At 42.8% G+C, this 15,433-nt stretch overlaps 2 protein-coding genes across 2 annotated transcripts in view; one reads left to right on the top strand and one right to left on the bottom strand.

Annotated features, from left to right (window-relative positions):
- The window catches only part of IPPK (inositol-pentakisphosphate 2-kinase), a 29,566-nt gene extending 21,769 nt beyond the window's left edge, over positions 1-7,797 (top strand). The window contains exons 9-13 of the mRNA XM_066326907.1: positions 722-1,001; positions 1,732-1,882; positions 2,950-3,052; positions 3,515-3,594; positions 4,594-7,797. Coding sequence (XP_066183004.1) covers positions 722-1,001; positions 1,732-1,882; positions 2,950-3,052; positions 3,515-3,594; positions 4,594-4,819 — 840 coding nt within the window. The 3' untranslated portion in view covers positions 4,820-7,797. The remainder of the gene's footprint in view (positions 1-721; positions 1,002-1,731; positions 1,883-2,949; positions 3,053-3,514; positions 3,595-4,593) is intronic.
- CENPP (centromere protein P) overlaps positions 7,583-15,433 on the bottom strand; it is a 112,002-nt gene continuing 104,151 nt past the window's right edge. Inside the window, exons 7-9 of the mRNA XM_066326909.1 lie at positions 9,598-9,677; positions 8,177-8,268; positions 7,583-7,941 (exon numbers count right to left, since the gene is read on the bottom strand). Of these exons, the coding sequence (XP_066183006.1) occupies positions 7,823-7,941; positions 8,177-8,268; positions 9,598-9,677 (291 nt within the window). The 3' untranslated portion in view covers positions 7,583-7,822. The remainder of the gene's footprint in view (positions 7,942-8,176; positions 8,269-9,597; positions 9,678-15,433) is intronic.

Consider the following 15,433-nt stretch of genomic DNA (forward strand, 5'->3'; position numbering starts at 1 on the left):
TCCCATGACACTCATGTAGGAAAAGCATAAAGCAGTAACTGATGATTGGTGGAGATCTTCAGATTAATTCTAAGAAACAAGATTCTTTCCATTTATTTCCAATATTAAATCAACTTCTCATAGAAGTTTAAGTAATAGTTCACATAGTTGATTTAATATAGGAAATAATATTGGAATTTTGATTTATTATTATTTAATAAAATGTTACCATTGTATTACAAATAATTTATAATTTGATTTATTATTGATTTAATATTTGAAATAAGTAATAGTAAATTCTGCCCTCTTTTTGTACTAGTACAGGTAGCTATCACACCTGTCCCCTTTCACAGCCTTCCCTTTGCCAGTCTGGGCTGGTATAAGAAGGCTGTTTCACACAGTGCTTTTTCACTCCTGACGTTTTTCAGAAAGAAGTGATAGGAAAATGTGCCAAGTATCATTCACCTGCATTGTTCTGATTCCTTACAGGTCTTTAAGTTGGGAAAGTAAATTTGTTTTAAACAGTGGTTTTGGTTTTCATTCAGAAGTTGCTACCTGCAGGTTCTGATTAGACTTAAGAGGACAAAACTTTAAGAGATTGGGAATGTTGTGTGTCTGTATGCAGATTGTTAAGGTAAATTCTTCTGTGCTTGAAATATTAAACCTGATGCTCTTGAGTAGCTCAGTGTGAATAACTTGACTTCCTGCTGTGCTTAAAGGCTTCTTTTTCTCCTTGCTGCAGAATGGGGAACTAATTTATGGCTGTAAGGATGACCAGGACTGTGTCTCTGACTGGAATGAACTCGCTCGTCACTTAAAACCTTTCTTTTTCCCTTCCAATGGGCTAGTCAGTGGCCCCCACTGCACAAGGACAATTGTTAAGGAATTAATTCACGTGATTACCACGGCGCTGTTGAGTAGCACCGACACCTGCAGGGCAGGTGACATGAAGACAGTTCCCATTTCACAAGGGAGAAGCTACTGTGAAGCAAGTGCTTTTAATAAGGAGCTAGTAAGAAATGGTAAGGGATGATATTATAAAAACTGTCCATAATTTAGTGTTCATGGAATCACAGAATGGTGTGGGCTGGAAGGGATCTTAACAGGGCACCTAATCCAGCCTCCTGCCGGGGCAGGAACACTTTCTACCAGAGCAGGTTTCTCAGAGCCTTGGCTGATGTACCAATTCAGATCTTTGTCTCTTGGTTATAAATACTAATATAAGAATGGAAACAGGAGGTTCTGGTGGTATTTAGAAGAAGAGTTCTGAGCTGTGTAGCCGCCAGATAATTATTGTTAATACAATGTGACGTAGTGAGCACTTACAGCACTGTATCTAATGACGGGGTAAAAATAAATTCAGGATGTGGTAGAGAAAAAAATGGAAGAAAACAGCAGTTTGATACTGTTAAAAGTGAATTTGTGGTGGCTTCAAATTCAGATGAGAAATTTCTCTTGTGGAGTCAAAATGAGTAGACTGCAATAGATGTGGGTGTGCTTTGGTGTTTGGTTTTTTTTAGGTAGTTTGTAGAGTTGAATAGCAGGTGTTTTATTCAGCAATTCAAGATGAGCTGTTTAAATGTGCAGGTCAGTACCTGCACCTTGCAGTTTTGTTTGGAAACTGAAGTGTTTTGAGGTTTCCCCCTACCTGTGATTGGACTAAAAGTATTTGGACTCTTCAACAAGCACATGTAGTGGCAAATTGAAGCTAAGACTTGTGTCTGCCTTATTTTAAAATGCGTTTTCTTCTAGGTAAACATAAATTAGAAAGCTCTGGTTTACCGAGGGGTTGTCTCCTTTATAAAACCCTTCAAGCTCAGATGCTTGACATGCTGGATATTGAAGGACTCTATCCTTTGTACAGCAGAGTTGAACAGTACTTGGAGGAATTTCCTGAAGAGAGGTAAGACTTGATGGCTTTTTTTTCCAGTCCTGAGTAACCAGGGCTTCAGGCAGGATTGGCTCTGTGCACACGCAACCTTCCTTCATGGCACTGCATAATCTATATTTCTAAATGAACTTCCAGCTGATGTTGGTCACTTTGGCCTGAATTTTTAAATAATGATTATGGAAAGTTCACAACAGGCTAAAAGAGGAAAATGCTCTCTTAGTACTGGTGGTTGTGTATTTGCAGAAAGGTACAGTGAAATGGGTGGTTTCTCCTGCAGAGATGGCAGTGTCTGCAGGGATGATGATGTTCTGCTATGATGAATGCAAGCTGCTGTGTTTTTTTCCTCAAATAAGGCTTATTAGTGTAATAGTTGCTCCAAGCAGTCTCCTCTGGGGTGCTGTTCCTTTCCTGTGCTCACACGAGGGCACTCTGGCTTCACTCAGGAGCTGCTGCTTGTGCAGTTACACAGGAAACAGAGCTCTGGAAAATGTGCTCTGTGATCTGTGGGGGTTTGTGTGGGACAAACCCCCTGGGAGGGCTCAGCTTCTCAGCAGGGGCTCAGCTGTTCAAAGGGGAAAGGACACCCCCCATTAGCACATGGTGTTGGAGTAGGGCTCTGTCAGATATGCCTTTGCCCCCAGTTTATACTTCTTATGTACAAAATAATATAATAGACAAAGAAAAATCGATATCAATGTATAATGGTATTTTTCTTATATATGTATCTTCAGCAAGGCTTCTGGAGCTCCTGCAGACTGCTGCAAATTTGAAACACCCATTTTTTTGCAAAAACGCCATAGTTTTGCAGCGATACAGAAATGGCAATGGATTAAGGATGATTCATGTTAATAAACCCCTCCACAACCCAGATCCTAAGCAGCCGCAAATCTTGAGTGATCTGAGAATAACAGGGGCTGTTAACAGTGCTGTTGGTTGGCAGGGGTTAATACTTGGACATGTTTATCAGTGTTGTTGTTGGATTGTTCTAATCTGAGTGTCTGGGCCGCCAAGGAAAGATCACTCTGAAAACCAGCACATCATTTTGGCTGTCTGTAAATCTTCTTTTAACATTTATTTAGAAGTACATTACAGATAGATGGACCTTACAATGAAGCATTTTACGAGAAGCTGCTGGACCTTTCCCTGGAAGATGACGGGACAGTGGCGTTTGCATTAACAAAGGTACTGATCAACTTCTTGAGGTTGTTTGGTCTGTCAGTGTTAATTTGGTCTGTCTCACTAAAAAGGCTGCATAAGGGATGAAGGCAGCACAGCTGCCTTGTTGGGGTCTGCACAAAGTTCTTCATTGTGTTAGGGTGCATCTTTATAGCAGAAGCAGTTAAAAACAAGCTTGTAGCACCAGTTCCCAAGAGAAAAATAAAACTGTTTATTTGCTTTCTAGACTGAGGAAGCTGGTGCTGTTCGGCCTTTAGGAATGTGATTTGTAGGAAATAAAGATGATTGTTAGAATGCTGCAAATGCACCTGCTCCTACCAGCCTTCTGTTACAGAGAGAATTTCCAGCTCTTAACCTACCAACATACCAATACAGGGAGTGCAGTGCTGGTTTTTTGTATGGAGCAGGATGCTTTACTCAGGTAAACACCCATCTAAGAGAAAATGTGTGTTATTTTCTCTTGTACAGGTGCAGCAGTACAGAATAGCAATGACTGCTAAAGACTGCTCCATCATGATTGCCCTTTCCACCTGCCTGCAAGATGAATGGTAAGAGCTGCCCGTACCTGCTTTGGAATGGGTCCAGTTGTTTAGAAATTGGGATGTTTGTACTGTTCAGGCAGTTCAATCACTTTAAAAAAGTGTAGGCTGGGTAGTGTGTCCAAATATTTGTCTGTGAGCATTTTAATATAGTTCTGATTTAAAACATTTATGACCAATGTCTCTTTCTGAAGAGTTTTGTCTTTTTCTGAAGTTGATCAAAAGGATCAAAGTTCTGTATTTATTCCCTTCTTAAACTCTGAATTGACTGTTCATAGTAGTTCTGGATGGTTTTAACTAGGTACAATTTTTGTGCCTTGGTGTTCTCATAGGAGAGATTTTTTTCAAGCTGAGTTGCTTTTAGTGGCCTAGTTAGAATAAAACCGAGGCAATAATCAAGAGGTGACAGCTTTGGCTGTCAGGAAGGAGGCTTTGCCACAGTATGATCCCTTTTGGCTTGTGTCAGCAGTGCTAATCTGTTCTTCTGCAGGGGGCTTTGCTTCACTGGAGCCCTTTTATTTTTAGAGAATGCATTTGTCCTGCAGTTCTCCAGTGCAGTGTTAGTGACAGACATGACTTGTGCAATGGCTGACTTCAGAACTCCTCCATCCCTTGGCATGCTTGGACAGCACACTAAATTTTTTATTACCTTCAACCTAAGTAGGAGTTGCAGTCCCTTTTCTGCCTTTGCTGGTTAATAAGGCTGTTGTTTGTATGCACCACCTAGAAACAGGTTAGATTTACTAAATATAATAAGTGAGAGTAATGCTTGACTTCAGCTGCATGGAAGCTGAAAGGAAAATGAAAGGAAGAGATGCCAACAAGGTCCCATCAGGAATGGTAAAGCTGGAGCTGTACTTTCCTAAGTGCCACATTAGCTGCAGTTTATTTTCTTGGGCTCCCACAGAAGTTCTAAGATAAACATTAGAGTCACTTCTGTATAGGGACACATAAATTAAAAATACTGGTTTTAGTGATTCAGATGTGCAATGTGGTTTTATTTTCCAGCTCTGAGCAAAGACCTGTGGTACTGACATCCAAATCCAGATTCACTTTCTCTGTTTCTGTGCTGGACCTGGACCTGAAGCCCTATGAAAGCATCCCTCACCAGTACAAACTTGATGGTGAAATCGTCAACTATTACCTGAAGAATGTACAGGCCAAAGATGACCCAGTCATGTCCAACCTCTTCAAGGAGAATGAAGACTGCACGTTAGTTCTTCATAAAGTGTAACCATTCCCTTAAGGTTATTTTTATTCATACACATGAGAAAGTGAAAGATTATTGGAATACAGTTATGGTGATTTTTTTTTCCTTTTCTTTTGTGTTCAGTGCATTTTTCAGCTGTGGATGTTTTTGCTTTATGAAATGATTTCTAATGGGTAATGCCTTCTCAGAGACCTGGGATAGCATTAAGCCACACGTTTGCTAGATAACATTAATGAATGTATTTAATGTGACAGAACAGGTAATGTGCCATACCTTGGAACTAGAGGACATATCAAATTAATACAAAAAGTCTACTTCCTTAGAATTGAAATAGCACAGAATTAAAGGTTTCCTGAAGTATTGCACTAACATATAAAGCGTAATTACTAACAAAAGAATTGCCTTGGAGCCTGTGCTTTGAGTCTCCCTCATCCTTACTAAAGGAGGAAATGCTCTGGCAAAACCTACACAACACTTTGGCATTAATCCACTGAAAAGACAACCATGCAGTGGCTGATCTGTGGAAGTGCCCTGGCACTGCAGAACATTTAAGTACTGAACACATGGACTAGAAACACCAGGCTGCCTCCAGAAGTTGTGTGATCACTTTGTATCTACCTAAAGCTTCTGAAGCACAGTGCAAAGGGTTAAGGTAAGCAACCTTGAGTTTTACATGATAGTTGGGCTTAACTCACCTGCCATGCTGGTTTTTACTGTCTCTGTACCTTATATGCTGCTATTGGAGGTGAAACCACAGCTTCCTCTTGCCTAATTTAAATTGAACTGTAAGAATAATATGTTGTGAGTTTTACAGATAATTTCAGTTCTTTCAGATTGTGTCAAATGCTGGCATTATTACACTGATGCCCCACACACTGCCTAGCATGAGCAGCTGCTTTCAGGCTCTTTTGCTTTAAATGACACAGGAGAAAGGTGACAGAATCCCATTTTCTTCCCTGCAGCTGCAGTGGGTCACTGTCATGCCAGGGTGAGCTTGTCAGTGCACATGAGCAGTGCTCTGTGCAGCTGAAGGCCGGGGAGGTGCTGCAGTAAAATCATCCTTGGGGAAGGTTCTGAGCTGGAACTGGGAATGTCCAAACCTGAGGGTACGATGAGAAAAGCTACAGCTCCTTTTCCCTCAAGGATTGCACCCCCTGAGTGGTGCAGAGATGAACACCTCTTACCTGGATACAGCCTTTGCTTGCCAGTAATGGTGTTTAGGGTCATGGAGCTTAACTCCTAAAAACAGATTCATATTGGGACCTCAGTATAACATTTGAATTGTTCCACTTTACCTGAAATTCAAAACTAGGATGCCCCTGTACCTTGGTACAATTCAAGAAATGTGAAACACAGAGCCACCACTGCCCCTGTGCCAGAGACCTGTGCTGGCATCCAGTGCCAGGAGCCCTTCTGGGGCAGGGCCTGAGATGGGAGACTACAACACTGCAATGAGCTGGCAGCTGACAAAGAATACCTGCAGGGACACAACTACTTAAAATCCAGAAACCCTCCAGCTATTAGAAAGAGGAGGAAGGAAGGGCCCTGCAGAGCTGGGAAATTTCCAGGGTTTTATGCTGTAACTTTACACACGTTTCATATGCACACAGCAGTGTCTGTGCTGAGCAAACAGTTTCATTTTCAGGCAAGGAGGAGGGAGCTAAAGATGAACTGAATTAAAGGTTACACAAAACTAGCTCAACCAGTTCCATGTCAGTGGAGAAGCAGGAATGAATTCTGCCTGTGTACTGGAGTCCAAACTTGAAATGAGCCTGCCTTATCTAACAAGATAGAGTTGCCATTCATCAGAACCCAGTCTCTGGTGTTCAGCTGTCGAGTCTGGCAGAAACCAGGGCCCAGTCTGTCAGTTTTTTCTACCCTACCAGAACAGTGGGAGACCATTTCAGTGATCAAATAGTTATTACATTTATGAGGTTAGAAGCAAACTGGTGCTTTAGTTCAAATTTCTCCACCTCTTTCCCCATTGCTGCACGGGGTGGGTGGTTGTATTGCCAGGGGCTGCAGCAGCCCTGGCCTTGGAAAGGAGGGCTCATGAGAGCCCAGAACTGGTGCGTTTGGGCTCTTGGTTCCAGGAACTGTTCCTCCCCACCTGACAAGTACCTGACTTCCAGTCACATCCGTTTGGTTGGGGTGCAGTGCTAGTACAGAGCAGGAACTCCTGGAAACACTGATGGGCTCCAGAAAACTCCAGACGGGGTCCTGAAAACTCCAGATGGGCTCATGGCACATCTGATGGACGTAAAGGGAGAGGCAAGACCTTGGTCTGATCTGTTTTGTTTCTTCAGGGATGAATGTATGAAAGGTGATGCTTTGGTCATCTGTTACCAGGATTTCCTCTTGGAAGTCAGAAATGCAAATGTGCTGCAGTGGGCAGGAGGTGACTCACTCACCTGTTCCCAGGGGTGTCATGGGCCTCTCTGGGTTACATTAATGCTGTCTCAACACTCACATTGTGGAACAAAGTTACTTCATACAGTTACCTTTGGGTTTTTTAGCATTGTATGTCTTTGAAATCTTCAAATTGTCTTCTTCCACCCTAATTTAATGAGAAAGCTGTTTAACTCTTTGTTCTAGGAGTCTCTTACTGTTCTCTTGTCATTTTAAAATCACTGTACTTTTACAGAGCTGTGAAATGAAATGGATTTTTATGGACTTGATTTTGACAGTGCATGATCTTGTAACAATTTCCAAGTATCTAGAAAATGTTAAGAAGATAAATCACTCTGGTACATTGATGATTCAGAAAGATAAATTTATAATGAAATCCCTCTGTACATGTAACTATTTTATTTGGCATTTTTGTATTTAAATGGCTGTATTTATTTTCATGTCATGACGATTTATATATAACGTGCCATAATTGTACAGATAGCATGTTTTATGAGTATGGTTTCTAAATGGAAAATAACTTAATGTTTATATTCAATAAAATTATAGACCGTGTAACACAATATCTTAATTAAAACTACTTTTGAAATTGCTACCTGGTGTGAGTAACAATGGGATTCATTTTTCTGAGCGCAGCACTCTGATCAGGTTCTCGATGGCCGCCTCGATCCCGAAGAGCCGGATCATGCTCCGGAAGCACCCAGGGATGCTGACAGTCACCATCCTCTGCTCCATAACTGCAGGAGGAACACAGCAGTGCTGGTTACTTCCCAAGAGTTGCAGCAGTGCTGAGGGCAGGTGGGTAAAGCAGGATGCCTGCAGGCACACAGGCTTTGTGAGCCCTGGGAGATTACAGGTGAGGTGTCACTGCTGCTGGATTGGGGTGGGGTTGTTGGGTTGGGCCCTGGGAGCTCCATGGCCAAAACCAGGGCCTGGCAGCTCAGGAACTGCTCCTGAAGGGACTGAGGTTACCTTGCTCTGGTACTTTGGGCAGCAGGTCCAGGACAGGTGTAGCGATCCCTTCTTCATCAAGATGGATCTTCCAGAAAATCATCAATTCAAACCTGTAGCAGGTGCACAGGAAAGGCGGTTCACGTTAACCAGGTGCTGTCTTTGAGGTTCCTTTAAAGCAGCAAGTGCAGTAGTCACGAGGCCCAACCTCATGCTCTGCAACAAAATTCACCTCATGTAATGCCAACGAACCATCTCTGGATTCAAGAACTAGGAACACATCAGTCCAGTGACAAGGAAAGGTTTTGGCTACATCCAGATTTCCACAGTGCAGTAAAAGTGAGAGGAAAGCAAAGGAGAGCACTGAATGTCCCCTGGCTCTACCCCTCAGGTAATATCTACACTCAGGAGCAGGTGCTGAGAGCAGGAAACTTCTTTCAGAAGTGTTTGCATAAATGGTGATGTGCTGGGCTACCCCGCTATTCATGGCCTTTTTAGACTCATGGCAGGTAGACATCTGTCCAAGGCCTACATTCCTGCAGTTCTTTGCTTTTAATTAAAAACAAAACAAAACAGACTAAGAGTTTCCTTCCAATGTGATTTGTCAGCCTTTTGCCACTTCAGTTTTACAAATCCTTTGGGAATTTGTGCACAGCTTGTTCTGGGATTTTGCAAACAAATTCCTATGCCAGGCTGTTTTCTACCAAGTCAATGAAATTACTTTCATTTTCCTGTATTTCATGACTGTGGTTGAGAGGCAATGAGGGTAATGGAATTGGCACCTGGCACTAGAGGAGAAATTGTAAAATAAAGCAAATTCTTCCCTGTCTGGGATAGATAGAACAATTCATTCCTGCACCCCTGAGTTAAAGCATTTCATTTTAAAGGGCAAGTTTGGCTGAATGAAGCAGCAGCATCTATTTGGGTTTGTTTGCTGGTTCTACACACAGACATAATGAAGGGAGCCGTGCCTTATTTCCATGTCAATTAAAGCATGTTAAAGCAAGGTGTAACAAGGGAACAGTCTGATCCTGTCATAAAATAGTTACTTTTCATGGCCCTTACAGAATTCCTGAGAGTGGTAGTTATATCATCTTACATTTAACTGTAAGGATTTTTTTTGCCCTGCTGAAAATTCCAAATGAAACATCTTTCATGGAGAAGCCAAACAAATCCCCTATTACTGATAGGTAATAATTCCTTTATCTAACTGATTTCCTTCTAAAACAATGGAAAAGTATAGCCACAGATGCTTTGCTTCCATTGCACGGTAAATGCCTTTTTCTTTCTGTTCTTTAATGGCAAGACACCCAGGAACTGGGCTTTGCTGGGATGGGACTGGGATCCCTGCACCTCTGGAACCCAGAGCACAAGGCTGCTGTCCTGCCTGTGCACTCCCTCACCTGTGTAAATACAGAAATAAAATACATTTATTGGCTTACCCAGCAACTTTGGGGTTCCTTAGAGTTATAAAATCTCCCAGCAGTCCTTCCGGAAGGGTCACAATGTCAGGATACTTGGCCTGTGAACAAAAAGGTTCAACTGGTTCATAAAAATCACAGCAGATAAGGTGGTTTCTACCCAGTGCTCCCCAGTCACAGTGATTCCACTCACTCTGAAATTCTGACCTGTGGGTTTCTGTTTTTTTAGAGATCCTTACGTAAAACCCAGGAAACCTTGAAAGAACATTTTTATTTTAACTAAGTTTGGTAATTAGATTTAATAACACCTTATAATGCATCACCATGCCACCCCCCTGCCTCTGTGAGGGATGACATGCCACAGCTGCACTCATTTGAGATAGACACCAAGCTCCACACAAGACTTTGAAAGAATAATTAAGGCAATGAGAGACCAAAACAACCAATGTTAGCGAAATATGGGACAACAGCAACATGACCAAACATAAAAATACTGGCTCCTATTAAAATTCCATGCTTCTGGGAATTATTTTCAGTGACTACACTGTGCAAAGGTTGATGGTTGCTCCATTCCTTTGTTAGTCTCTCTGATGTGTTCCACGTGTCTTGTGAAAAGCCTCAGAACTTCGGAGCTATTTTAAAAGCATGTAGAAAAACTCCTAACTCTGTATGGATCTTGCAGGTGCCAGGTTACCCAGAGAATGAGGGGATGCACGCCCAGCCCCAAGGAACAGCATCCTGCAGGGACATGCTGCTGGAAAAAGGAACTGAATGGAGCCACAGACTCCAGGGCTGTGCCCTGCTTGTCCTGCCTTGTGTGCTGGACACAGAGCTGTGTTCTAAACCTTGCAGTTTATAAAGTGTGAAAAGTCTCCCAGCCTGAATCATTCCACAGAGCTCCCAGTACAAGCAGCAGGTCTTATGGAAAAGGAGCAAGAGAGCTCAGCTTCAAGCAGCACTGGAGAAAATGAGTTTGGTTTTACAGGACTATGCCTCATCTGGCGGAGCAAAATTGCTACCAGATGTGACCTTGCTCTGGTGTAGGAATTTCTGACAAACTGAAGGGGGGCTGTGCAGGATGCCAAATGACATAAAACACATGGAATTTGCTCGTTTTAATTTCTATCCAGCACTGTATTTACTGTGAGGATAACAACCATGATCTATCCCGGGAACACAGACGGAAGGACACTGAGCAGGGCAGTTACAGTGTTAGAAGTGTGGCTGATCAAAGGTCACTCATCCAGCAGAGCAGGGATGCTATTCCAGCTTTACTCCCTGTGGAATTATGCCCCTCTGATAACAAAACGAGTTTTCCAGGCTTTCCTCCTTAATAACCCGTGCCTGATTTTCATTATGAGCCTCTCCTTGCCTGGTGTCAGAGGCCTGGGAGGATGGAGTGATCCTTTAGCTCCATACTGTAGATACTGGAAATGCAGGATTAGTTTCTACCTGGAACTCAGCTTGTGCATGTCTCATTCACCAGGGATCCTGAGTATCCCATAGCTAAACACCGAGTCACACTTCATCTGCCCATACGCAGACCTTTGGGAATCAGAGGAACCAGGTAAGAGTTACTGTTTTCCAAAACACTGAAATGCTCCCAGGGCTGTCTCACTGACATGTTCCCACCAAGCTGGGGGCGGTATTTATGTTCTATGGAAGCCAGAGGCAACTCAAGGAAATCCCAGTGTGGGATTTTCTGTGGAAAAGCTGCCATGTACCTGGGAGAGGGAGCCCCAGTGAGTTCTGCACACAGCGAGGGCCATTCTGTGCCTTCCCTCATTGCCAGGGCTCTGGCAACCAACCTGAATGCTGGGAGAAGAATCTTGTGTGAAGTTCACAGGATTTGGGATAAAAATCCAGCTTTGCAGTGGGAAAGGTCATATTTTAGCTATCCACAAAACACGCAAAAAGCCAAACCACAAATACCTACATCCCTGTTTGCTAGAAGCCAAGCCCTTGGCAGTGGCTTGAGGCAGCCCCGGCCCAGATCCGTGCGAGGATCGTGGCTGCCATTCCCACCTTCCACCAACACCCCGCGGGGGCAGGCAGCAAGGCTACCTCACCCAGGATCAAACAGCAGCCTTCAACACTGACAGTTCCAGGAATGAACTCTGGGAAATGCAGTCACACAGTCTGCCTTTTGTATTCCACACAGAAAACACAGGTTCTGAATCCCACGGTTAAAATGTGGGGATCTGGCAGGTGAGTGAACAACCAGGCACAGATCCCCAATTCCAGACACTCTGTGGTACCACATTACCACCTCATCTCTGCTGAGCAACTTTCCAAGTTTTCCTTGAGGAAAAGAAAAGCTGAGCAATAAAACTGGAGTAAGTGAATGAGCTGAGCCACTGGAAAGTCTCTTGGGAAAGTCAGGAACTCCTGAGGGATCTTGTAAACCAGACCCAAGGCATGGGAAAGAGATCCCATCAAGGACGTGACAGCAGATGGGAAGGATCAGCTACAACTGCATTAAGCAAAACCTGACTTCAATCAAGAAATATCTTTCCTCAGATGACTTTTAAATGTCAGCTTATGATCAAAACCAAAAGTCCAAGCTATTATTAATCCTAGACGGAAATGGTTTTTCCAGCTCCTTCAGGAGTCCAAGCAGGAAATCTTATGGGAACTTTTGTCTCAAACAGGAATAGTCTCAAACCACAAAGGGACCGTGGTGATGGAATGCACAGCTTTCTCCTGCTCCCATGACAGATTTTACACACACACAGAGACATCCCAGGGAATACACTTTTGCAGCTATTTCTCAACACAATATATTATTCTGCAGCTGTTTAAAGCTGCCCTGCAATTTCTGCACAAGAAATCTCTGCTAAGGAAAATGTTATAAATGTGTTCAGCTTAAGAGCTGTGGCTGCAAATGTAAAGCAAAATTGGCAAGGGATACGTCAGATAAAAGCAGATAAATTTGCCTCTGTCACACTTAGCAAGGAAACACAACTGCTCCCAGCTGGAACAACAGCTCCCTTTCACTGCTAATTCTGAACTTGCTCTCTTGGAAGAAGGATGTATATAAAGACTTATGGTACCAAAAGCTCCTCTGTAGGGAGAAGCAATTTCTAAATCTGCCCAGGAGGCTCCACTTGGGCTGTGATTTGGGTGATTTCTGTATGGTTTGCTCAGCTAAGGCCACATTGTCACCCACTGAAATCGCACATGGCTGGGAGCACCAAGACTTCAAATCCCAACACTGATATAACACCAGTAATTCTGTGAATTAATTCCACTAAAGCAATAAAGGCACATTTAGAAAGTGGAAGTTTCTCATCTTGTGCAACTAAAGGAACTGTGACCAAGATGAGATAATAATGCACTTTGACTCTTCAGTTAAATTACACCACATAGAAACAGTGTATTTTCAGAAATGATTTATGAAACCTCACCACTCATAATTAAGTCTCAGAATAAATACAGCTCCCATCTTGAGGGAAAGTTCCTCAAGCAAACCAGTCGTGCTGGTGATCCCTATGATGCCAATCACCCAAACCTCTGGTGCTTAGAAGAGCACAAGGACGAAGTGGTTTTGTCTAAAATGATAAAGTGGTTTTGTCCCCGTGGCAGTCCCAGCTCACTCCCCATGCGCAGTCAGGCTCAGTCCCCTGCCTTTAAAATTAAAATCACAAATGACACAACCAGCATGCAAGTTTCACTTCAGAAAAGGAAAGGAGAATATTGGGAGCAGATTTGAGGTTCTGTAAGAAAGTCTGACAATGGCAAGCAGTGACAGGAGAACAGGGAATGGCTTGCCACTGACAGAAACCAGGGATGGATGGGATACTGGGAAGGAATTATTTATTCCCTGGGAGGGTGGTGAGGCCCTGGCACAGGGTGCCCAGAGAAGCTGTGGCTGCCCCTGGATCCCTGGAAATACCCAAGGCCAGGCTGGATGGGGCTTGGAGCAGCCTGGGATAGTGGGATGATATGTTCTTTAAAGGCCCCTTCCAACCCCAGCCATTCTGGGATTCTGTCAATAACACTCTGAATGTCACCCTGGACAGGGCAAATATTTGCAAACATTTACCAGAATCTCTCCCAAGCTCAGGACACACCTGGCTCCCTCCCGCAGCACAGGCACAGCTGGTTGGTCACTTGGATAAAAAGTGCTCTGCATCCACCTGGCTTCAGACCTGCCCTTTTTATCAGCCCAGATCTGTGACTTGAATCATTGATCTCTTTGCTAAGATTCAGTCTTGCAGCTGCCTCTGGTTGATCAGTTGGTGCTCTGCACAAAGTACCTGAAACCACTGACCACCAGCCCTGAAGCCTTTGCTCATTGCCAGCAAAATCCCTCTGCTTTCTTCTTTCTTTCCTTTTCTCCTCCCCTGATTACAGATTTTCTCTTTTGGCCCCGCTCTGTTTCCATTGCCACTTATTTTCCTCCTTCCATATTTCCATAACATTATTATTTTTCGTGCTTGACTCAACCAGGTTTCCACATGATTCAGTTTGTCACTATGCTCACAATGTGACCAGTAATTTTCCACAATTTTTGAGTTTTTCTAATTGGATCTAGGTTGTAGGTCTACAGAAGAGCCAACCCAGCACAACCAAGGCCCAAGTACACACAATTCCGTGTCTCATTTCCTTTCAATATCACTTTGTCATATGGTAACCATGTGTTTATCTGCAACTTAATTACAGCAGACTGGAAATAAAATAAAATACATACTGGAGGTTTATTTTTGTGAGGAAAAATAGAATTAAATGAACATGAAACCTCAGGAAGAACAGGAAGGGGTAGATCATAAACAGAGAACACAGAGGCTGCAGATGCTTTTTCTTTACTTTTTTCATGCTGGGCAAGACACAAATCTTCTCCCCAATATTTCTCTTTAAAATTGTCAAGGTAAAAGATCTCCATTGGTATATGAACGTTTTGAGCCTCACATTTTTCTAGCTTAAAATTATTTGGGATTTTATTAAACTTGTCAAATACACTCTCTTAACCCTGAGCTGGCTGTGGAGCCACCCCCTGGCACAGGGATTGGCCCAGGAACACACTGGGATGTTGTGGGAGAGCTGCCAACCCTGCCCCAGGACATTTGTTTTGGTGGAAATACCCAGAAAACCAGCAGAGCTCAGCAGTTCTGTTCTTCCTCCACAGCTTTACTGACCTATTGGTTTTCACAGTATTGTATTGCATTGTGAGTCCCCTGCCCTCCCTCTGCAGCTAGGTATAATTAAATGTTTCTTGATGATAAACTTTACAAACTGCACCATGTGGAAGCCAGCAGAGATGTCTAATTTAGCAAGAGATGATGAGCAGCCAAGGACAATACAGAGATGAAAAATTATGGAAGGAAAAAAGATGTCATATTGCATAGCAGCGTGAAGTATCAAGAATTGGGGAAGAAAGAATTGTGAGCCAAATTTTCAATAATCTGAAGGAAGCAGACTGCAGGAAAGACATTTTTGGGAGAGAAATAAAGCCAAGTTTGTGTTTTCTTCCATTACAAGAGAAGCAAGATACCTCACAGATCTTTATTTTTTTTTCTGTACAAAATTTGCTGCAAGATTCTCTCTAAGCCTTTTTGATGTCTTAATAAAAGGATCCAGAATTACATAAAGCAACTTGGATTTGCAATACCACAGAAAAGTTGATTATCAAATGTGGCCCAACTTGCTTTTGTACAGTTTACATTATCAAGCTCATCCAGACAGCACAATTTAAATGTCATCTAAATAAAAGCATCTGAATTTAGTTAATGACTTGGCTCTAACGCTGTGTTAGTTTTTTCCCAAGTAGGCAGATTAATTTAAAAAATAAACCAAATGGCACAATGAAGAACATCTACTTCATCTAAATTAGCTCAAGGTTAGACATGTACTTTTA

Source organism: Sylvia atricapilla, chromosome 11, assembly GCF_009819655.1.
Source record: "Sylvia atricapilla isolate bSylAtr1 chromosome 11, bSylAtr1.pri, whole genome shotgun sequence".
Taxonomy (NCBI): domain Eukaryota; kingdom Metazoa; phylum Chordata; class Aves; order Passeriformes; family Sylviidae; genus Sylvia; species Sylvia atricapilla.